Source organism: Equus caballus, chromosome 1, assembly GCF_041296265.1.
Source record: "Equus caballus isolate H_3958 breed thoroughbred chromosome 1, TB-T2T, whole genome shotgun sequence".
NCBI classification, from domain to species: domain Eukaryota; kingdom Metazoa; phylum Chordata; class Mammalia; order Perissodactyla; family Equidae; genus Equus; species Equus caballus.
The window spans coordinates 151572065-151596769 of NC_091684.1; the positions used below are offsets into that span (position 1 = coordinate 151572065).

General features: G+C 39.4%; 1 protein-coding gene across 8 annotated transcripts in view; it reads right to left on the minus strand.

Moving 5' to 3' along the window:
- Positions 1-13336: 13336 nt before the first annotated feature.
- MAPK6 (mitogen-activated protein kinase 6) overlaps positions 13337-24705 on the minus strand; it is a 45323-nt gene continuing 33954 nt past the window's right edge. For all 8 annotated transcript variants that reach the window (XM_070236446.1, XM_070236454.1, XM_023617312.2 and 5 more), the window contains 3 exons: positions 21345-21509; positions 17449-17650; positions 13337-15705 (listed from right to left, as the gene is read on the minus strand). In XM_070236446.1, coding sequence (XP_070092547.1) covers positions 14604-15705; positions 17449-17650; positions 21345-21509 — 1469 coding nt within the window. In that variant the 3' untranslated portion in view covers positions 13337-14603. The remainder of the gene's footprint in view (positions 15706-17448; positions 17651-21344; positions 21510-24705) is intronic.

Consider the following 24705-nt stretch of genomic DNA (forward strand, 5'->3'; position numbering starts at 1 on the left):
CTGCTTAAAAGGCACATTAAGACACCCAGTCCAATACAGCTATTATAGAAATAAGACCTCTGAGCAGTATACACTCGTAAGGGCTAATCCTTGTGGTTATTATAGTGCGTTAGAATTCAACAAGAATTCACTGTCCTGTTCAGCTGTCCCAGGTAGACTGCAATGTTAGGCCTAAGTAATTTGCATTCTACTTAATAAGGAACTTAGGCCCAGAGAGATAAGTGACACCCAAGGGACAGAGAGTAAGTGGTGAAATTGGATCCAGAACTCAGATCTCTCAATTCCCAGTTTGTCCTTTTTCTTTTCTATCCAGAAGATTTTAATACGAGGTACTAGACTTGAATGATAAGCAATCCTGGTATGAACAGGCATAGGGTAAAACTACAATTGACTACTATTAGATACATGGTAAATCCATTTAGGGTAGAGTCTCTATTGGCTTTGAATTCAACAGTAAACGAGAATTGAAAAGGCTGAGATTAGGAGGTGGTGAACAATTCAGTGAGTCAAAGAACATGATGACCAGCCCACTAATTAAATGTGCTATATAATGCACACCACAGCCTCTGATGGAAAATGGTATTTTTTTCCTTTGGTGATGAAGATTCACCCTGAGCTAACATCTGTGCCAATCTTTTTTTTTTTTTTTTTTGCATGTGGGACACCACCACAGCATGGCTTGATGAGTGGTGTGTAGGTCCATGCCTGGGATCTGAATTCCTGAACCTTGGGCTGCCTGAAGAGGAGTGTAGGAACTTAACCACTATGCCACCAGGCCAGCCCCAGAAAATGGTACTTTTAAATAAAATAATTGTATAAGGAGCAATACCATGCAGAACCTACACTATTTTAACCTAGAAGCAAAGGTGGTACCACGTTGGATTTTATTTTGAAAACAGCCTTTGATTGATGACGCTCCACTTTTACTCCTTAGATATAGGCCCCGGGTAAACTATATAGTCACGTGCTGCGTTATGATGTTTCAGTTGATAGACTGCATATACGAATGTGGTCCCATAGATCAATACCATATGTAAGTAGGCTATGCCATCTGGGTTTGTGTAAGTACCTTCTATGATGCACACACGACAAAATCACCTAACACCACATTTCTCAGAACGTATCCCCATTGTTAAGTGACACATGATGGTAATTGACTCAGCCTTGAAGATTTAAACCACCTGTTCCCAAGCTATAGCAACTGCAATAGGAAACAAGAAACAAGACTATCTCATCATCATTGAAGTGGCTGCATAAGGATCCCTAAGGTGTAGTCTTGACTTTGTCATGCAGTTGTTTGGAATTAGAAATTCTGATTCCTGCTGTAAAGCAAACTAAACACAGCAAGCCTGGTAGGTTAATTGAGTGGAAAGGACTTGTTTTCTTGTTTGGGAGGATGTGGATGAACAGGAATGCTCATATGCTGCTGGCAGGAGTGTAAATCAGTACAATCACTTTGGGACAGCAATACGGCATCTCACAGACTTGAAGACATACACTCTCTGTGACCCAGCAATTTTACTTCTAAAGACACTCTTACACATGTTCATAAGAATTCTCAGGGCCAGCTCCGTGACGTAGTGGTTAAGTGTGCCGTGCTCCACTTCAGTGGCCTGGGTTTGTGGGTTTGGATCCCAGGCACGGACCTAAACCACTTGTCAGCCATGCTGTGGCAGTGACCCACATATAAAGTGGAGGAAGGTTGGCACAGTTGTTAGCTCAGGGCTAATCTTCCTCAAGCAAAAAAAGAGGAGGATTGGCAATAGATGTTAGCTCAGGTAATCTTCCTCAGTGGGGGGAAAAAAAGAATTCTCACTGTAAATATGTTTGCAGGGGCAGAATTTTGAAAACAAACGTCATTTTAAAAGTGAATAAATATATTGCAACATAGCAATTAAAATGGAATTAGAGCTACATGTATCAACACAGTTAAATTTCAGAGACATGTTGAGTAAAAAATGCAAGTTGCAAAAAGATATGAACAATATGCCATATGAGATTTTAAAACATACAAAATAATATCCGTTTACAAAATCATATATAGTAAAAGTATAAAACTATGTGTGAGAATGAAAAAGAAAACTCACAAGTGTCTACCTCTAAAGAGAAAGGCAGGGAAATGAGATGTGGGAGGGTTAAACAGAGGGACACAATTGTATCTATTTATCTGATGCAGATCAAGATTAGATGAACTGACAAAACAAGTAGTATATACGTGTTTTTTAAAAATCCTATAAGCGGAGGGGATTCCAAGATGGCGCCGTGAGTAGTCCTCTTTGTCTCTCGCCCTTCGAGTCTACAATTATTTGGACACTTATCGCTTGACAAAGGATATCCAGACAGCACCTCAGGACGTCTGAGACACCCACGCGACTATACATCGGAAGGCGGACGGACTTTCCTCCGGGAGGATGTGGAAATAGGTGAAAACTCTCCGACCCCGACGGGCAGCCTAGTACCCGCAAGCGGCTTTCTTCCAACGGACGCCCCCAGAGGATCCACACACATCTAGGGCAGGAGCGAGAACACAACAGAGGAGCGACGGTGGAAACAGGTGACCAGAACCCTACTTAAACCCCCTGCAATTACTCCTAAACGCAGAGGGAAACTTTGGAGTTGCACACCTGAGCCCGCGGGGAGAGTCTCTCTCCGCCATTGGCGGGGAGACCCAGCCTGGTGCTCGGGGCGCCCGGAGGGTCCCAGAGAGACGCCCGCCCCAGGGGACTAGGGATTGCCGGAGATCTCGGAGAGGACCGGGGCGGGGGAACTTTCAAAGGCGCATCCGGCGACCCGGTGGGGAAGCGCCGGAGCTCCGCCAGGCAGCAGACAAAACTCTCTGTCTGCCAGTAGCAGAGGGGCCACGCTGAGCACTCAGGGCTCCCGGCAGAGGCCCGGAGAGAAGCCCAGAGGGCGGGGCGACCCCCAGCTGCCATTGCCCGCCCCGGGGGACTAGGGATTGCCGGAGATCTCGGAGAGGACCGGGGCGGGGGAACTTTCAAAGGCGCATCCGGCGACCCGGTGGGGAAGCGCCGGAGCTCCGCCAGGCAGCAGACAAAACTCTCTGTCTGCCGGTAGCAGAGGGGCCACGCTGAGCACTCAGGGCTCCCGGCAGAGGCCCGGAGAGAAGCCCAGAGGGCGGGGCGACCCCCAGCTGCCGTTGCCCGCCCCGTGGGACTAGGGATTGCCGGAGATCTCGGAGAGGACCGGGGCGGGGGAACTTTCAAAGGCGGGTCCGGCGACCCGGTGGAGAAGCGCCGGAGCTCCGCCAGGCAGCAGACAAAACTCTCTGTCTGCCGGTAGCAGAGGGGCCACGCTGAGCACTCAGGGCTCCCGGCAGAGGCCCGGAGAGAAGCCCAGAGGGCGGGGCGACCCCCAGCTGCCGTTGCCCGCCCCGTGGGACTAGGGATTGCCGGAGATCTCGGAGAGGACCGGGGCGGGGGAACTTTCAAAGGCGCATCCGGCGACCCGGAGGGGAAGCGCCGGAGCTCCGCCAGGCAGCAGACAAAACTCTCTGTCTGCCGGTAGCAGAGGGGCCACGCTGAGCATTCAGAGCTCCCGGCAGAGGCCCGGAGAGAAGCCCAGAGGACGGGGCGACCCCCAGCTGCCGTTGCCCACCCGGTGAGGCTAGGGATTGCCGGAGATCTCGGAGAGGACTGGGGCTGGAGAGAGTTCCAGAGACCCAGCTTAGTAGCCTAGGGGGAAACCCTACAGGCTCACAGAAGCCTTAGGGAAAGCCTCTGCACAGCACCAGTAGAAGGCACCCAGCCGCCAGCCACAAGGCTGGAAGACCCCAGGGCAAAAGCAGCATAGCTAGGTGTACTAACCACAGACTGTAGAAGATGCCAATAGCTCTCCTGCGACCCATAGAGGACAAGTGAGATTTGGTGGGTGCCGACAGCAACGGAGCGACAAATATAAGTGATCCCACCCCTGGCCGCTGGAAAAGCCCATAACACCGTTGCAGACCCCAAGGAGAGAGCGCATCTAGGTGGGCAACAACAGTAGGCCCCTGCAGCCTGAAGCCCCCCGTGACGGCCCCCACGGCAGAGGAGGGAATCCAAAGGGCCACTGTGGCTACGAAGAGGGGCCCAGGCCCAGTTAGCAACTACGGACAGGGTTCCTGGTTGGTGAAGTATAAACAGCTGCTCCCCCCACCGCAGCAGCTGAAACAAGTGAAAGGAGCAACTAAACTCTATCTCCATGCGGAGGCACAAATCAACATCATCAAGCAATATGAAAAAATACATTAAATCTCCAGAACAGAAAGAAAGTAACAAATACACAGAAAACAATCCCAAAGAAAATGAGATATATAACCTAAATGATGATGACTTCAAAACAGCCATCATTAAAATACTCACTGAGTTAAGAGAGAATTCTGACCGACAACTCAACGAGTTCAGGAGCTATGTCACAAAAGAGTTTGATACGATAAAGAAGAACCAAACAGAAATATTGGAAATGAAGAACACAATAGAGGAGATTAAGAAAAATCTAGATGCTCTGAACAGTAGGGCCGATAATATGGAGGAAAGAATTAGCAATTTGGAAGATGGCAATATAGAATTGTTGCAGGCAGAGGAGGAGAGAGAAGCAAGACTTAAAAGAAGTGAAGAAACTCTCCGAGAATTATCAGACACAATTAGGAGATGCAACGTAAGGATTATAGGTATACCAGAGGGAGAAGAGAAGGAGAAAGGGGCAGAAAACCTATTCAAAGAAATAATGGCTGAGAACTTCCCAAATCTGGTGAGGGAGATGGATCTTCAGGTGACAGAAGCCAATAGATCTCCAAACTTTATCAATGCAAGAAGACCAACTCCACGGCATATAGTAGTGAAGCTAGCAAAAGTCAACGACAAGGAGAAAATATTAAGGACAGCCAGGCAAAAGGAACTAACCTACAAAGGAACCCCCATCAGGCTATCAGCAGATCTCTCAGCAGAAACTTTACAGGCTAGAAGAGAGTGGAATGATATATTCAAAAATCTGAAGGACAAAAACCTACAGCCGAGAATTCTCTACCCAGCGAAAATATCCTTCAAATACGATGGAGAAATAAAAACTTTCCCAGATAAACAAAAATTAAGGGAGTTCATTGCCACAAAACCTCCTCTTCAGGAAATCCTCAGGAAAACCCTCATTCCTGAAAAATCCAAAAAAGGAAAGGGGCTACAAAACCAAGAGCAGAGGAGATAAGTAGAAGGACAACAACAGAGAGTAGCAGCTCTACATCAGAACAGATTAAACCATGGGACGAGAAACAAAGGAAACTGAAGAAAACCGGAAAACAAGACACAAAATGGTAGTGGTAGGTCCCCACGTCTCAATAATCACTCTAAATGTAAATGGATTGAACTCCCCAATCAAAAGACACAGAGTGGCAGGATGGATCAAAGAACAAGATCCAACAATATGCTGCCTCCAGGAAACACACCTCAGCCCCAAAGACAAACACAGACTCAGAGTGAAGGGATGGAGAACAATACTCCAAGCTAATAATGAACAAAAGAAAGCAGGTGTCGCTATACTAATATCAGACAAGGTAGATTTCAAAGCAAAACAGATAAAGAAAGACAAAGAGGGACAGTATATAATGATAAAAGGGACTCTCCACCAAGAAGACATAACACTTATAAATATATACGCACCCAACACAGGAGCACCAAAATTTGTAAAGCAACTCTTAATAGAACTAAAAGAAGACATCAACAACAATACAATAATAGTAGGGGACCTCAACACACCATTAACACCAATGGACAGAACATCCAGACAGAAAATCAACAAGGAAATAATAGAATTAAATGAAAAATTAGACCAGATGGACTTAATAGATATATATAGAACACTTCATCCAAAAACAGCAGGTTACACATTCTTCTCAAGTGCACATGGAACATTCTCAAGGATTGACCATATTTTGGGAACCAAAGCAAACATCAATAAATACAAGAGAGTTGAAATAATATCAAGCATCTTTTCTGATCATAACGCTATTAAACTAGAAATCAACTACAAGAAAAAAGCAGAGAAAGGTGCAAAAATGTGGAGACTAAACAACACGCTTCTCAACAAACAATGGATCATTGAAGAAATTAAAGAAGAAATCAAATATTATCTGGAGACAAATGAAAATGAGAACACGACATACCAAATCATTTGGGATGCAGCAAAAGCAGTCCTAAGAGGGAAATTCATCGCAATACAGGCTCACCTCACTAAACAAGAAAAAGCTCACGTAAGCAACCTCAAACGACACCTAACAGAACTAGAAAAAGAAGAACAAACAAGGCCCAGAGTCAGTAGAAGGAGGGAAATAATAAAAATAAGAGCAGAAATAAACGATATTGAAACAAAAAAGACAATAGAAAGGATCAATGAAACAAAGAGTTGGTTCTTCGAAAGAATTAACAAAATTGACAAACCCCTAGCCAGACTCACCAAGAAAAGAAGAGAGAAATCGCAAATTAATAAAATCAGGAATGACAGAGGAGAAATCACAACAGATACCAATGAAATACAAGAGATCATAAGAGAATACTATGAAAAACTATATGCCAACAAATTGAACAACCTGGAAGAAATGGACAAATTCCTAGACTCCTACAATCTCCCCAAACTGAATCAGGAAGAAATGGAGAATCTGAATAGACCAATCACAAGTAAGGAAATAGAAACGGTAATCAAAAACCTCCCCAAAAATAAGAGTCCAGGACCAGACGGCTTCTCTGGAGAATTCTACCAAACATTCAAAGAAGACTTAATACCTATTCTCCTCAAACTGTTCCAGAAAATTGAGAAAGATGGAGAACTCCCTAACACATTCTATGAAGCCAACATCACTCTGATCCCCAAACCTGACAAGGACAACACAAAGAAGGAGAACTACAGGCCGATATCACTGATGAACATAGATGCAAAAATCCTCAACAAAATTTTGGCTAACCGATTACAGCAATACATCAAAAAGATTATACACCATGATCAAGTGGGATTTATACCAGGGACACAGGGATGGTTCAACATCCGCAAGTCAATCAACGTGATACACTACATCAACAAAATGAAAACCAAAAACCACATGATCATCTCAATAGATGCAGAGAAAGCATTCGACAAGATCCAACACCCATTTATGATAAAAACCCTCAGTAAAATGGGTATAGAAGGAAAGTACCTCAACATAATAAAGGCCATATATGATAGACCCACAGCCAACATCATACTCAATGGACAAAAGCTGAAAGCCATCCCTCTGAGGACAGGAACAAGACAAGGGTGCCCACTTTCACCACTCCTATTCAACATAGTTCTGGAGGTGCTGGCCAGAGCAATTCGGCAGGAAAAAGAAATAAAAGGAATCCAAATAGGTAACGAAGAAGTAAAACTCTCGTTGTTTGCAGACGACATGATCTTATACATAGAAAACCCCAAAGAATCCACAGAAAAACTATTAGAAATAATCAACAACTACAGCAAAGTAGCAGGGTATAAAATTAACGTGCATAAATCAGTAGCATTTCTATACACTAACAATAAACTAACAGAAAAAGAACTCAAGAACTCTATCCCATTCACAATCGCAACGAAAAGAATAAAATACCTTGGGATAAACTTAACCAAGGAAGTGAAGGATCTATACAATGAAAACTACAAGACTTTCTTGAAAGAAATAGGCGATGACATAAAGAGATGGAAAAACATTCCTTGCACATGGATTGGAAGAATAAACATAGTTAAAATGTCCATACTACCTAAAGCAATATACAGGTTCAATGCTATCCCAATCAGAATCCCAAGAACATTCTTCACAGAAATTGAACAAACAATCCTAAAATTCATATGGGGCAACAAAAGACCGCGAATTGCTAAAGCAATCCTGAGCAAGAAAAACAAAGCCGGCGGAATCACAATCCCCGATTTCAAAACATACTACAAAGCTACAGTGATCAAAACAGCATGGTACTGGTACAAAAACAGGTCCACAGATCAATGGAACAGAATTGAAAGCCCAGAGATAAAACCACACATCTATGGACAGCTAATCTTCGACAAAGGAGCAGAGGGCCTACAATGGAGAAAAGAAAGTCTCTTCAACAAATGGTGCTGGGAAAACTGGACAGCCACATGCAAAAGATTGAAAATTGACCATTCTTTTTCACCACACACCAAAATAAACTCAAAATGGATCAAAGACCTAAAGATTAGGCCTGAGACAATAAGTCTTTTGGAAGAGAATATAGGCAGTACACTCTTTGACATCAGTTTCAAAAGAATCTTTTCGGACACTGTAACTCCTCAGTTGAGGGAAACAATAGAAAGAATAAACAAATGGGACTTCATCAGACTAAAGAGCTTCTTCAAGGCAAGGGAAAACAGGATTGAAACAAAAAAACAGCTCACTAATTGGGAAAAAATATTTACAAGCCACTTATCCGACAAAGGGTTAATCTCCATAATATACAAAGAACTCACACTGCTTAACAACAAAAAAACAAACAACCCGATCAAAAAATGGGCAGAGGACATGAACAGACATTTCTCAAAAGAAGATATGAATATGGCCAATAGACACATGAAAAGATGTTCATCATCGCTAATCATCAGGGAAATGCAAATCAAAACTACACTAAGATATCACCTTACCCCCGTTAGATTGGCAAAAACATCCAAAACCAAGAACGACAAATGTTGGAGAGGTTGTGGAGAAAGAGGAACCCTCATACACTGTTGGTGGGAATGCAAACTGGTACAGCCACTATGGAAAACAGTATGGAGATTTCTCAAAAAGTTAAAAATAGAAATACCCTATGACCCAGCCATCCCATTACTGGGTATCTATCCTAAGAACCTGATATCAGATATCTCAAGAGTCCGTTGCACCCCTATGTTCATCGCAGCATTATTTACAATAGCCAAGACGTGGAACCAGCCTACATGCCCAGAAACTGATGATTGGATAAAGAAGATGTGGTATATATACACAATGGAATACTACTCAGCCATAAAAAAAGACGAAATTGGCCCATTCACAACAATGTGGATGGACCTCGAGGGCATTATGTTAAGCGAAATAAGTCAGTCAGAGAAAGACGAACTCTATATGACTCCACTCATAGGTGGAAATTAGCATATTGATAAGGAGATCTGATCGGTGGTTACCAGGGAAAAGGGGGGGTGGGGGGAGGGTACGGAGGGGGAAGTGGTGTACCCACAACATGACTAACAAAAATGTACAACTGAAATCTCACAAGGTTGTAATCTATCATAACATTAATAAAAAAAAAAAAAAATAAAAAAAAAAAATAAAAATCCTATAAGCTTTTTCTATATCCTTGAAATCTCATTTAAAAAACAACCAAAAAAGTTGGGGGGGGGGGGGAGTGTACTGGCTCAAAATTAAGACTAATATCTAAGCTTCAGAAATAGTTCTAAAAATTGTGATGCCAAGCCATCAGTTCAGAGATGCGACAAATCTCAAAAGTCTGAACGCTGCACAGCAGCTGGAACATCCCTCTAAGTCAGAATCAGTCATTTAAAAAGTAAACTATTTTTGGACATAAGCAAGATGGCAGCATAGGAAGCCTCAAACCTCACAACCCCACACAGAGAGTGACTTACGAATATATGGTCCAAAAAGCCTTTATGAGAACTCCAGAAGCCAGTTAGATGTCACAGTACCTAGGCAACCTTGAAGCCAAGAACAAGTGCACTGAAATGGGTAAGAAAAACCGTTTCATTTCAACCATGTCAGCCCCTCCCCCTAGCCAGCACAGCTCATGACTGGGAGGAAAAGCCCCCCTCACAGCTTCTCCTTTGGGAGGGAAAGAGAAGAGTCGAACCATCGACCAATGTGCCAGGCTTTGGGGTTTGCCCAAGAGACTGATTTCAGTTCTGGCCTGACTCAAAGCACTACTTTGGATGCCTGAGGGCTGCTAAGAACAAGAGAGCTCAGCAGGTTGTTGCAATGCCAGAGAACCTGCAGTACCTGAGACACCAGACCAAGAAGAGACTAACCTCCTGAAAAAGAAGCTGTAAAGCCTGGGGTAGAGGTCGGGGAGCTCACACACACAAGACGACACGTTCCCATAAAAAGTTTGAGATGTCCCCAGAATCTCCAGACGGGATGACTGGTGAAGATCTTCCCCAGCACAAAGCCAGTCTGTAAAGACACACAGAGGTGGCTGTTCTTTCAAATGCAAAAGTCACAACAAAAAATAACAAGGCAAATGAAGAAACAGGGAAACATGACCCAATCAAAGAAACAAAGTAAATCTCCATAAACTCACCAAAAGGAAATGGAGACCTAAGAATTACCACGAAGAATTAGAAATAATCATCTTAAAGGAGCTCAATGTGCCACAAGAGAAAAACTATACAAAATCAGGAAAACAATGCATGAACAAAATGAGAATACAACAAAGATATAGAGACTATAAAAAAAGGAAACAAATGGAAATTGTGAAGCTAAAGAACACAAGAACTGGGGCCTGCCCCGTGGCTGAGTGGTTAAAGTTCTGCATACTCAACTTTGGTGGCCCTGGTTCACAGGTTCGGATCCTGGGCATGGACCTACTCCACTCATCAGCCATGCTGTGGAGGCATCCCACATACAAAAAAAAAGAGGAAGATTGGCACAGATGTTAGCTCAGGGCGAATCTGTCTCACCTCCCCCAGCCCCAAAAGACTACAAGAACCGAATTGAAAAACTCACTAGAGGTAATCAACATTAGACTTGATCCAACAAAAGAAAGAATCAGTAAACTTGAAGATAGGTCATTTGAAATTATCAAGTCAGAGGAACAAAAAGAAAAAAGAATTAACAAAAGTGAAGAAAGACTAAGAGACTTATGAGACACAATTAAGTGGATCAATGCATATTACTAAATGACAGAAGCCAGTCTGAAAAGGCTGCATACTGTACAATTCCAACTATATCACATTCTGGAAAAGGCAAGACTACGGAGAAAGAGATCAGTGGTTGCCTGGGGTTAAGGGGAAGGAGGGATGAGTAGGCAGAACACAGAATTTTTAGGACAGTGAAACTACTCTGTATGATACTACAATGGTGGAAACGTGTCATCATACATTTCTCCAAAACTGTAGAATGTGTAACACCAAGAGTGAACCCTAATGTGAACTACGACTTTGGGTGATAATGATGTGTCAATGTAGGTTCATCAGTTGTAAGAACTGTACCACTATGACGGGGGACGTTGATAATGGGGGAGGCTATGCATATGTGGGTACATCAGAAATCTCTGTATCTTTTGCTTAATTTTGCTTTGAAGGTCAAACTACTCTAAAAAATAAAGTTTATTAAAAAAAAAAGGACCTCAAATCAACAATCTAACTTTACACCTCAAAGAACTAAAAAAAGAACAAACTAAACCCAAAGTTAACGTGAGGAAGGAAATAAAAATTAGAGTGGAAATACAGATGGTCCCCAACTTATGAGGGTTCAACTTATGATTTTTCAACTTGACGATGGTGTGAAAGTGATACAAATTCAATAAAAACCGTACTTTGAATTTCGATCTTTTCCTGGGCTAGTGATATGCAGTATGCTACTCTCTCCTGATGCGGGGCAGCAGCAGCGAGCCGCAGCTCCCAGTCAGCCATGTGATCACGTGGGTAAACAACCGATACACTTACAACCATTCCATACCCATACAACCATTCCTTTTTTCACTTTCAGTACAATATTCAATAAATTATATGAGATAGTCAACACTTTATTATAAAACAGGCTTTGTGTTAGACGATTTTGCCGAACTGTAGGCGAATGTAAGTGTTCGCAGCACATTTAAAGTAGGCGAGGCTAAACTATGATGTTTGGTAGGTTAGGTGTGTTGAATATATTTTCAACCTACGATACTTTCAACTTATGATAAGTTTATCAGGACATAACCCTGTTGTAAGTTGTAAGAAGATCTGTACATGGAATAGAGAACAGAAAGGTCAACAAAATCAACAAACCCTTAGCAAGACTAAGAAAAAAAGGGGAAAGGACTCAACACAAATCAGAAATGAAAGAGGAGACATTACAAGTGATACAAAAATAAAAAGGGATCATAAAAGATTATAAAGAATAATTACATGCCAATAAATTAGATAACCTGGAAGAAATGGATAAATTTCTAGAAACACGCAACCTACCAAGAATGAATTGTGAAGAAATTACAAATCTGAACAGACCTATAACTAGTAAGGAAACTGAATTAATAATCAAAAACCTCCCAACAAAGAAAAGCCCAGGACCAGGTGTCTTTACTAGAGAAGTCTACCAAACAGTTAAAAAAGAATTAACACCAAGCCATCTCAAATTCTTCCTAAAAACTGAAGAGGAAGAATACTTCCAAACTCATTCTATGAGGCCAGCATTATCCTGATAACAAAATCAGACAAAGATATTATAAGAAAACTACAGACCAATATACCTGATGAATACTGACACAAAAATCCTCAAAAATAATACTAGCAAACTGAATCCAACAGCACATTAAAAGGATTATACATCACGACCAAGTGGGATTCCTGGAATACAAGAATGCTTCAACATATAAAAATCAATGTAATAACACATTATCAGAATGAAGGACAAAAACCACGATTATCTCAATTGATACAGAAAATCATTTGACAAAATTCAACCCCTTTTCATATAAAAAACACTAAACAAAATAGGAATAGAAAGAAATTACTTCAACATAGTAAAGCCCATATATAAAAATCCACAGCTAACATCATATCCAATGGTGAAAAACTCAAAAGCTTCCCCTCTAAAAGCTGGTCTTTTTAAGGTAACTTGAGTACATATTTCAATTCACATGTGACAGTGATATTCATCCAGAAAATATCTGCATTTTCTAAAGCTTTGTGAATCCAGATGAAATGAATGAATAAGTCATGGGGAAGTCAGAAGTCTAGCTATTAACAGTACTGGCTTTGTACAAAACAAGGATGGAGACAAACCAAAACGTGAAGTTAAAGGAAGAATGGTTTTATAACTGGATAGGTAAAAGGATCAAGTTCTTGAGCAAAGGAAAGATAACGTATTGTAGAGCAAATACACTTAAAGGAAGATCCTCAGACTGCTGGCTCAAAGCTTATTAATAGTTTTGAAACTATTCCATTTTAATGTGTGAAGGTAAGTCAACAAGAGATTTTTATGTGGAGATAAAGAACCTTTTTCTTTTAAGCCTTTTAGCCCAACACAGTTGAAACTACAGCCACAATTCAAAGATGCTGAAAAGTCTAACTAGATATTCGGCTAGTAATTTTCATTCTAGCAGGTAATTTTCATTACGTAAAGAGTTAAACAGGAGCCATATTTGCTGGCCATGTTTTATTTGTCCTTTTTTCTTCAAACAGGGTAACCAAAGATACAGACAGTATTCGATAAAATAAAATAGATGAAACAAATTCTAAGAGACTGCGATGCCACATGCTACATTTAACCTAATTTTATTCATGCTTGCTTTGGGATGGGGAATAGATCATTCGGTAAAAACATACAGTAAAAACAAAATATGTCTTATCATGTACAACTTTTAAACTACAATAATGATGTACCTTAATTACTTCCATGCACACAAGGTCTAACATTACATCTTTTTCTTAAAAATAAACACAATTAAGACTTCTAGGAGCATTTTATAATAAAGTAATTCCTAATTTTTCTTTGTAGATAGATCAAGCACCTCCAAAATACAAATTCCTATACACAGTGAGCACTTTACTTAAAATGAATACTTAAGTAAATTAAGTACGTGGACAGCCTTAGGATAAGCTGACATTATATATTCAGCTAAGTAGGCAACAAACCATAGTGCCAAATGGAAAAAGTGTATTTGCAAATAAATTTCAAAAACTAAGGTAACTTTTTATAATTAAATACAGAAAACATACTGATTTGCTAAAATAAATAGGATGTGATGTAGTTAACACTTCACTATAAAGAATGCATACCAGAACATTTACAAACAGTGAGTGAATCTTATTAAGAATAGTTTACTACAATAAACGCTGGCTAAATAGAAGTGCATATTGTGAAGCACTATGGGTGGTACATGTTTTGCCACATACTTTTGTTACCTTGAGGTAGATAACACATGTGTACCAAATTCGGCATTCATTTTCAGTTGCTGCTGGTATCATGTGTTTTAAGAAATGTGTACAGTATGAAAAACTTGAAAATACTCATGAATGAAAAATGTTTTAGGAAAAAAATAGATATTTTCATGCAATTATGTACAGTCTCACTGTGTAAATTTCAAGGCAAGATTTTTGTTTCCTGTAAAACAGATCATTGTTCTATGAGAGAATGTTTTTTACTTGTCTTAGTGCATTTCTTTTGTCTCCTCCTGCATTGCATTATTTTGCTCTATTCTTTATTTTTGTGTGCAAACGACATGCCAGTTAAAATGAAAACCATCTCACATGTAGAAAAAAAGTCTGGATTTTAAAAACCAAGAACTAATAAAATCCTTTCTAAATGACACCATCTGATTCAAGTAAAAAAATGATTTAAACACTAGTAATAAAAAAGACAAAACACATTTCATGAAGAATACAAAGAGAAATGTCTGCTGAGTGTTTTAGTTCAGGTGTTTCAGAATGCTGCTGTATGTTTTATGAGGAATCTGAGGGGAAGATTTCATAGCAGAAGGTGTTAATGTAGCCTGGATTGACTTAAGTGGTGACCCAACGGGACTGTGAAACTGTGGGATGCCTATGGATTCAAGCTGCTTGTTAAAGAGGAACTCCCCACTGTTGTTCAGAAATCCTTCCTCATTTTCTCTCTCCCCAAGCTTCCCATCCTCTCCTGGCTCAGTTTCTAGCATTTCAGTATCTTCTTTCCTGCTAAAGAACTTGTCCAAGTAACTGGTGTAAGTGTTTTCCTTCTCAATTTGTTCATCCTTCCTCACCTCACAACAAAACTGATTTATGAGAAAACAGTCCTCCCCACTGCCCACAAACTGGCTATCCCAGGAAGACTGGTACAAGGCTTCTAACTGAGCCAAATTGGCCATTCCTTTCTCCTGTTTCTCTCGGCTTACTGACTTTGATATCAAACTTTTCAATTCTAGTTGGGACACTGAGCTATTCAAGTCATTTAATTTATCAACAACATCAGCAGGCTCATGCTGTGCGCTCAGTTGAATAGTTCCTGCAATAAAGGAGTCAAAGTCAAACCCCTGACCCTTTTCCCTTTCTTTGTCAGCCAGTTGCTGGGATGCTTCCTCTAGAGCTATCTGCGCTTTAACCAATCCATTCCTTTCACATTTTGACTTGCCTTTCTTATCAGATTTTTCTTTGCTTTGTTCTTTCCAATTGGAAAGATCTATAATAAGCTTGGGTTCATAGTAATGGTTAACTTCACTCTCTCTCCAAACTAAGTTATCTAAATATGATGATGACCTCGTTTTGTAGTTACAAGTATGGCTACACTCCAGATCACAATATTTGTTTTCATGATGATCTGGGTACTGCCAGCAAGGCTCAGTAGAGTAATTGGTATCAAAAGCAGGATCCTCCAAATACTTTTCACGATCTCCATCCAAATATTTTCGAGGATCAACTTGTACTTCTTCTTCATCAGTGACATCAGACAGAGCTCTTGGGTCAAGCTGAACTTCATCAATATCAAAGTTGTTATGTATAGGCCAATCATGCTCTGAAAATTGACAATCATGGTACCTGAAAGAATTAATACATCAGTGTTAGTCCAGGTGTATGATTTCATTTTCAAATTTACTGAATGCCCTTTAGGTGAAAGCACTGTGCTAGTCTATGAGGAGATACTAGGAGTGTAAGTCACGAGCCTTCCCCGCCCTCCAGGAACTTATCATCTTAATGGCTAGGTAAGATCTGTTACTATACAAAGCAATATGAGGCAATACTTGATAATTACCAACAAAGTATATCATTATAATAAAACTCCGAGTCCTCCATTCTTAAATAAGACCACTTATCATTTCACACTTATTCCATCTTTTCCCTATTCTATTTGTCATCCACCTCAAACACAAACATCTGAGTGGCTGGCACATCCATAGTTCAATTCCAACACAGTTTCACATGAAGAAAAAATACTTTATGGCCACAAAATGCAGATCTCAATCAGGTCTCTTACAGATTTTCACTCTACTGGTAATAAGAGAGACTAGAAAAACAGGAAGTCTTGCTGGAACTCATCACCTTGAACAGAAAAAACTCTCCATTTATACGTGCTACTGAATGTGATATCCTCTTACTGACACATCACAGCAAGGTGACCACACCACCCCCAAGCAGAGGCAGACTGAGACACACACAAGCAAAAGGTTGGGCGATGGAGACGAGGGAACAGAAAAGGAGATTAGATGACTTCACTACACCAGCATGACAGAGAAGGTAGAAACTGGAAGATGTTTGGGTATGTGTGGAAAGAACTATATGAAGGTGTTAGAAATGTTCGTGTGAAGAAAAAAAATGGGTGGTTGGCAGACGTGCGTAAACACACTCACAAATACCTCAACATTTTAGAAGGAAAAAATGCAATGGGTAAACAAGCTAATTGCACCATTAACTACTTCTTTAATTATTACTTAGCAATCATTTTTCTTTTAAACAGAGAAATATATGAAATCCTAAAGTTTTAAATTGTCATTAGTAATTCCTAAACCTAGCTAAATATCAAAATCATCTGCAGATTTTAAATAATATTGATTCATTAGTATATGCTACCATGCTACTTTGAAGCAGAATTATATCTAAACTTCCCCAGAAATTTAAAAATCGTAAAGGGAAGCTGAGAGGAGAAATTCTTTAACTAAAATGTATGATGTTATCCATTTTGATGGTTTATATCATTCAGACTAGAAAAGTTCCATATACTGAACCCAAGTAAAGCATCCCAAATTAATTTTATGTCATCAGGAAAACAGATTTGAATATAGCATATACCATGAATCAAAAATAATTTCTATACTAAGATATAACACATTATATGTAAAAATTTGAGACACTTTGGAGATACCTTATTGGATAAGGCTGTCTTGTTGTCCAACATCTTAAAAAAAGTTTACGATATTCATAAGAGTTTACAATGCTTCAGATTTCCAACCTTCAACCTTTACATTTGAAGGACCCTATAATTTTATAACTAAACATACCTTAATGGCTTTGAAAATGTTTCAAAATAGCATTTAACCTTTTCCCATTACATATATCCTAACCAGTATTAAATACTTAAATACTGGTTAAATTACTTAAATACTTAAGTTGCATAAAGGTTATTCAAAGATAATAAGTTTAGCAGAAACTCAAAGAGACCATTACTAAATTTTTAATACTTCTACATTGTTTTATCATATATAATTTAAAAATAAAACTCAGTGAATTATGGTTTATTGACAATACAATAAATGATACTTTTCTAATTTGGGATCCACCATTTACCTTTCCCAGTTATAAATGTGACTGTGAGTTTCATCCATAAGCAAAATATCATCAACTTCATCTTCAATATGAAAAGGATGACTTGAAATTGGCTCATCCATTGGAAAAGAATATATGCTCATATAAGGATGGGAAAGCGCTTCTTCTGCTGTCAACCGATCCATGGGGCTAAATGTCAAAATTTGTTCCAGGAAATCCAGTGCTGCCAAAGAAAGGGATCAAACACCTTAACAGTACTGGAGGTCAACCAACTCATAAAGGAAAACAAAGGGACTATACATGTACAATTAATAGGTAAGTTAAGTTCTGTCAGAGAAATAAAACTAATTTACCTGATATACAGATTAAAAAGACATTTATTCAATAAACATAATAAATATATGAAATGTACCCCAACCTCGTATTATGGTCAGTTATAAAAAAAGAAAGAAAAGGAATATATTAAGTTGAACCACACGAAAGTTCCATTTTTGTCAGTCAAAAATGGTCAAATAACAACAATTTTATATGGCTCAACCTAATACATAGGTCCTAATCTCTCCACTAGCTTAACTAAATTACCAGCCGTGTAGGGCTGGAAAGGTTACTTAAACTTGCTGAATTTCAGTTTTTTCATGTATAAAATGGATATAGACAGCTTATAAATAATTACATTTAAAACTAAAATGTAAAGCATAGGGTCTAGCACTTAATTAAAAATGCTTTCCCCTTTCCTTCCCTTATCTCATTGACCAGCTATTGTACTAATTTGTTGATCTCTGTTTCACGTCACACTGTAGCATATCACACAACACACCTGATCACCATAGAGCTCTGGTGGAGCTACCACACACACCCAGTTCTTCCCACCAACTCAGTCTGTTAGGCCTTCCGAAGCTCCTTACCCAGCCTGAACCCCACTCACCAACCTGAAGGCTGCCCTTACATCACCACACACACTTGTATGCCTTACGACTTATACCAAGCTTCAACTCTGCATCATTTCCACCATCTACTTTCTCTGCTCCTTAGCAGACAGTACTGATGAAGGCTAGATGAAAAAATCACATAGATATCTGGCTTACTATAAATTCACACTGTGAAATTTCAATTAGGCCTTTGCTATTGGCTCAGCAATGTTCCACACCATCTCTTCATGCTCTCAATCTTCTCTATCATTCTCAACAGATAAACCCACTTCACATTACCGCAATCCCTACTTCTTCTCTATGGTCTGTCACACATCCTCTTATCCTTACCTTCCATCTCAAAGGAAAAGACTCTATTCTCAATTCCCGATCTCTCATTAATATGAATGACAGCTGACATTTTTATAGCCATTTATATTTTACAAAGTACTTTCACATACATTACCTCATTCAATCCTCAAATCAGTCCACTAAAGACTAAAGAGAAGAAACCTAAGGCTCAGTGCTACTCATGCCCTCCAGCGGCCCAGGGCTGAGGTTCCTTCCTGGCTCCCTCCTTTTTACCCCACTCCTCTCTATTATATTACCCTAACATAGGAAGTCATTTCACAGACATCAAACTGTTCTTGGTTCTCCTGCAAGAGTCAGTCTTAATTAACCCAGGGCCCATGTGTCTCAAGGCAAGAGAGACTCTAATGCACAGTGATGGATGGTTGACTCAGCAGAATCACCTTTCTCAGGGGGAAGGGAGATATATACCCAACTACACAAGAGGAATACCCTAAAATCCCCAACATTTGGGAACTGTAGGCAGCAGGTGGAAACAGGAAGAAGAAAGCAAAAAACTAGTCAGGCTGAGCTTCCAAGTGTATGCATGCACAGAACATTTCCATCACTGTAGAAAGTTCTATTGGACAGCACTGCTCTAGAGGAAATCGGTCTATTTGCTACAATAGTGCTGAAGTGTGCTACGACATAGAAATATGTAGTAAACAACATAAAAAGGGAGGATGAGAGGTAAGTATGGAGGGAAATGAAAAAGAGGGTAATCACTTAAAAATGTTAACCAGAGTAAGGGTCCTGGTAGTCTTAATGTGTAATTCATATGTACTTAAGCTTGCGTGCTTTTTTCCTCCAAAGATCACAGAGTGTGAGAAAAGAACACGTATTATTCTAAGTCCCCTTTGTCCCAGAACATGCTCTGCCCCAAAATAAAGCTCCAATGTTAATCAAGAAGAAACTGGTGTGGAACATATCTGTGTAATACATCTTTAGCCTCAGGAACTTTAAACACTTTATATTGTACTTGTATGTGAGCGCAGTTCTGCCACTTATGAATACCAAGGATCTTTTCCCAATGGTTAATTTAATGAATCCACTATCAAAGACACTCATTCAACACATTATGAACAAATCCAAGCCATCAGTCAATATTCAGCTTGGTTCATAGCTAAGAAATGGTCCCCAGCCTAATGAGGGTAGGGAAAAAGAAGGTTCAAATTTAGCGAGATTACAAATGCTTCAACAGCAATATCCTATATTACTAGTTTGTCTCTTTTGATAAGACACAGCAATAGCAACAATGACTCTAAACCCAGTCCAGGTTATTCCTGAGCAGTGTCTCTCAACCTGGCTGAGCAGGGTCATACCTGCAGAGGGTTTTAAAAACACAGACATCCACCCTGCTCCTTACCCCACTTCCAGATTCTGACATAATAGTCTTCACTTTTAAAGCGCTCCCAGAGACGACTCTGAGGCATAGTCAAGTGCTACATGCCTGCTGTTCAGTTATGAACAGGGATGTCATGACAGTGGCTACGAGGGTAGGAGCAAGAGAGCCAGCAATGGAATCTGATTGTGAAGACAGACTTGAAGAACGTAGAACTATTGAAAAGGAAGGCTGCAAAATCTATTAAAACTAAATACAGCTTCTTCCTTTTTATTGCAACATTTACTACATCTAAGGAAAAAAAAAGACCATGTTATCATGATTTTGCCATCCAGTGCCCAACTATTTCTCAAAACACTTGCTACTTTAAAAGACTGATACACGCTAACCTGAACCACATATAATGATCAGAGTGGGTGATGTGAATAATGGGTGTATAATTAAGAGACTTTAAGATGTTTAGGAAACTATATATCCCTAACTTTTTGATTTATGAGAGAACTATATAATCCTGACACCAACGTATCTTAATACAGTATGATAAATTTTTAACGATATAAGACAATCAACTTTTAAGGAAGCTACTTTTCATATCTAACGCTCTTTCTTAAAAAAAGGTTATCTTATTACAGATAACTACTACAAGAGTTAAAGCCTTTTGTATCTCATTTACATCAGCAAATCCTAAAGATAGGTTGCTCTATTTTGAGACATGAAATTGCTTTAGTAGTCAACGAAGTTTTGATTCTCTCCAGGCTACCACTTTTAAGCTTGCACAAACACTCACATTTAGCACCTAATACTCCTAACATTAACCTGCAAATTCTCATGTTATGTGTTTGCTCGTATGGAATTTTGTTCTTTCCTCCATCCCTTTCTTGCCCTGAAGCCTTTGCTTTCCCCGACTCAATCTGCTCTTTCCTATCTAAATCACATCCATATTCATAACCACACTTACTCATCATATAACCCTCACAGAACTCCTCTCCAGTTTAGCAAGTCAGTGATTCAATATGCTCACCTATGGTGGATAATCATAGGCATAAGCTTGGAAAGCAGATGGAGTTAGAACCAGAAGAGAGGGGTACACTTTTTGGAATTTGGAAAATTACTCAGACGAGCAAAGAAACAGATCCCAGCCTAAGTGCCAGGCTAAAAAACGAAAAGTGAGAGTTGAAGATTTAGGTATACCGTAAGTGTCTAAAGACTATTTTGGAGAAAGCTGCACATCTAAGAATAAAACGCTAAAGTTTCACTATACAGATGTTGCCTACACACACACACCCCATTACACGATGGTTACCCTTGAGTCACAATACCTTCTCGACTAATTCCCGGAAGCAGCTGAGTTAAAGGTTTGTGTGGCTCAGTCATGTCATTTCTAATGTAAACTGGAATTACACTGAGAAGCTCCTGACGATCTTCCTCATGTACAACAGGAATAGATTCTAAAATCAGCTGCATCTGTTCAAGTTCATGTGCACCTGAGTGAGATTAAAAAAAACACCAAATACAACATAAATAAACACATTCCTCAACGTTTACTTATTTGGCAATAAACATTCTAAAGCTATAGGAAACTAATTAAAATATTCTAACGACCACTGGGGGAAAATGGTTTTAACTGAATCATTGATAAGCAGATTTCATTGCTTTGAATATCATTAAGCTGCTCAAAAAGCGTATCTATTTCAATTTCTTCTCACTGATTCAGTTTTAGCTGCTTTGTTTCCATAAGAAACCAATTCTTAAAGTTTAGCTTCACATTAAGGTATCATAAAGTAGTGAAAAAGCAATGAATTGGCATTCAAGAGACCTAGATTCTAGTATTACCTGTATCACTAATTAACTGGCTATAACTTAGGGAATACTTAACATGGTGATGACTTGATTTTATCATCAATGAAATGGAGGGTTGGGTTAGATTTGTGAAACAAAAAGTTTTACAGTTATGTATTAGGGTCAGTTAGCATTTCAGGACCACTAAAGAAATAAGAGAAGAAACTTCAGCCTAAACGGGCAATTAAAAAAACATTCAGTTTGCTTTTCCATTAGTTTCTAGAAATTCATTCAATATTTAACTTTTTCTTGAGTGCCTACTATGAGCAAGGCACTTTAGAATAAGCTGTGAAACAAAACAGACCAAATTCTTGCCTTCATAGAGCTTACAATCTAGTTGAGGAAGACTGGTGACAAATGCTATGAAGAAAACAAAGTAAGCTAAGGGGGACAGAGAGCACTGTCGGGGGTAGGGTTGTTAATTTATACAGGATGACCAAGGAAGGCCTCACTGAGTAGCTCAAAATTCAGGAAGTTAGGGAACACACCATACATTCATATGGAGGGAGAGAGTTCCAGGAAAATGGGAAAAGGCCCAAAGGTGAGAGCAGGCTTGGTGTGTCCAAGAAACAACAATTAGACAAGCGTAGCTGAAGTAGAGGAGCTGGGGGGAAGTAATAGGAGATGAGGTCAGAGTGGTACCAGGACATGAAGGGTTTGCTTTATCCTGAATTTGATGGGAAGCCATTAGAGTTTTGAGCCGAGAAATGACATGATCTATGTTTTCAGAGAACTACCATGGCTGCTATGTGGTAACTAGACTACAGACAGCAAATACTGAAGCAGGAAAGCCAGTTAGAAGCTTCTGCATTAGACCAGGAGGGACATAGTAGTTGAACTACTCAGTTGAACTGAGGGGAGGGGAGTAGTGATAGAGATAATAACAATCAGTGAGATTCTGGATTTATTTTGAAGCAAGAGCCCACAGGATCTGTACTGACAGATGTGAAGGATGACACCAAGATTTTAGTCTGAGCAACTAAAAAGCAGATCTGGTTTACTAAGATGAGGAACACAGCAGAAAGTATGAGGGACAAATATGAAGAGTTCGGTTTTGGATAGGTTAAATTTGAGATGCAATTAGACATCCAAGTGGAGATATGAAGTAGAACCGAATAATAAAGCTAGGACACTTCCCATAGCTTAAAAATACACAGATTTCCAATATTCTTTAGTCGTTAGTCCTTGCCTTTTATTGCTCTGTTCATTTGAGGTCTATACCTAACAAACACTTAGATTCCCCCTCATGCTGCTTTTACTAAAAGGTTCACCAACATACCAATGAAGCATTAGAAGTGAACTACAGCTGGATCTTTCAAATCATTTCACAAACAAGTCCCATTAACTAAATGTGTAGCTCACATGGGTTTAAGATCAAAATTATGTTATTTAGAGGTTGGTTTTTAATCCAATTCTTTTTATTGCTATACTGAACAATCTCTGAATATGCCAAATAAACACTTAAAAATACACTAAGTACCTCTGTATAATCAATACAGCAAGTTTTGACTCTATTTCATAGTACTTGGAGTATGATCTAATGATTTTAAATTAAACAAATTACGCTTTTGTTTTCCTGAAACAATATTCATTATTGTAGTAGCTTTAAAATATATCCACAAATCTTTGATACTCTTCCTTTCAAAGGGTGAAATCCAATTCCCCTCCCCTTGAATGTAAGGTGTACTTAGAAACTTGTAAATAATACATAAAGTGGAAGTGATGGCATGTCTCATACTTTTGAGTCCATGTCATAAAAAGATATTTTGCATTTATGGTTAAGTGTTTTTTGATAAGGAGGTCAAGACAATTCAATGGAGAAAGAATAATCTTTTCAACAAATGGTGCTGGGATAACTGGACATCCACGTGTAAAAGAATGAAGCCAGACCCTTACCTCACACCACACACAAACAATTAACTCAAAATGGATCAGAGACCTAAATTTAAAAGCATTTAAAATTATAAAATTCTGGGGCTAGCCCTGTGGCAGAGTGGTTAAGTTCACACTCTGCTTTGGCAGCCCAGGGTTTCATTGGTTCAGATCCTGGGCACAGACATGGCACCTCTCATCAAGCCATGCTGAGGTGGCATCCCACATGCCACAACTAGAAGGACCCACAACTGAAAATATACAACTATGTACCGGGGGTTTTGGGGAGAAAAGGGAAAACTAAAATCTTTAAAAATAAAAAAAAATAAAATTATAAAATTCTTAGGAGTTAGGCAATGGTTTCATATATATGACACCAAAAGTCTTAAGTGACAAAAGAAAATAGAGAAATTGGAATTTATCAGAATTAAAATCTTTTGTGTTTTAAGACACCATCAAGAAAGTGAAAAGATAACCCATAGAATGGGAGAAAATACATGCAAATCATCTATCTGGTAAGTGGTCTGTATCCAGAATATGTAAAGAACTCTTACACTTCAATTATAAAAAGACAAATGGCCCTACTAAAAAATAGGCAATGGATCTGGATAGCTATTTCTCCAAAGAAGACATACAAATAGCCAATAAACATGTGCTCAACATCATTCATCATTAGGGAAGTGTAAATCAAAACCACAATGAGATACTGCTTCATCCAAAAAGACACACAATAAGACAGATCACACTTTAAATAAACATTGGTGAGAATGTGGAGAAACTGGAACCCTCATACACTGCTGGAGGGAATACAAAGTGGTAGAACTGCTCTGGCATCTCTTCAAAAAGTTAAACATAGGTTATAACATAACACGGTAATTCCACTCAGGTATACACACCCAACAGAACTGAAAACACACTTCCACACAAAAATTGTACATTAATGTACAAAGGAGCATCATTCATAATATT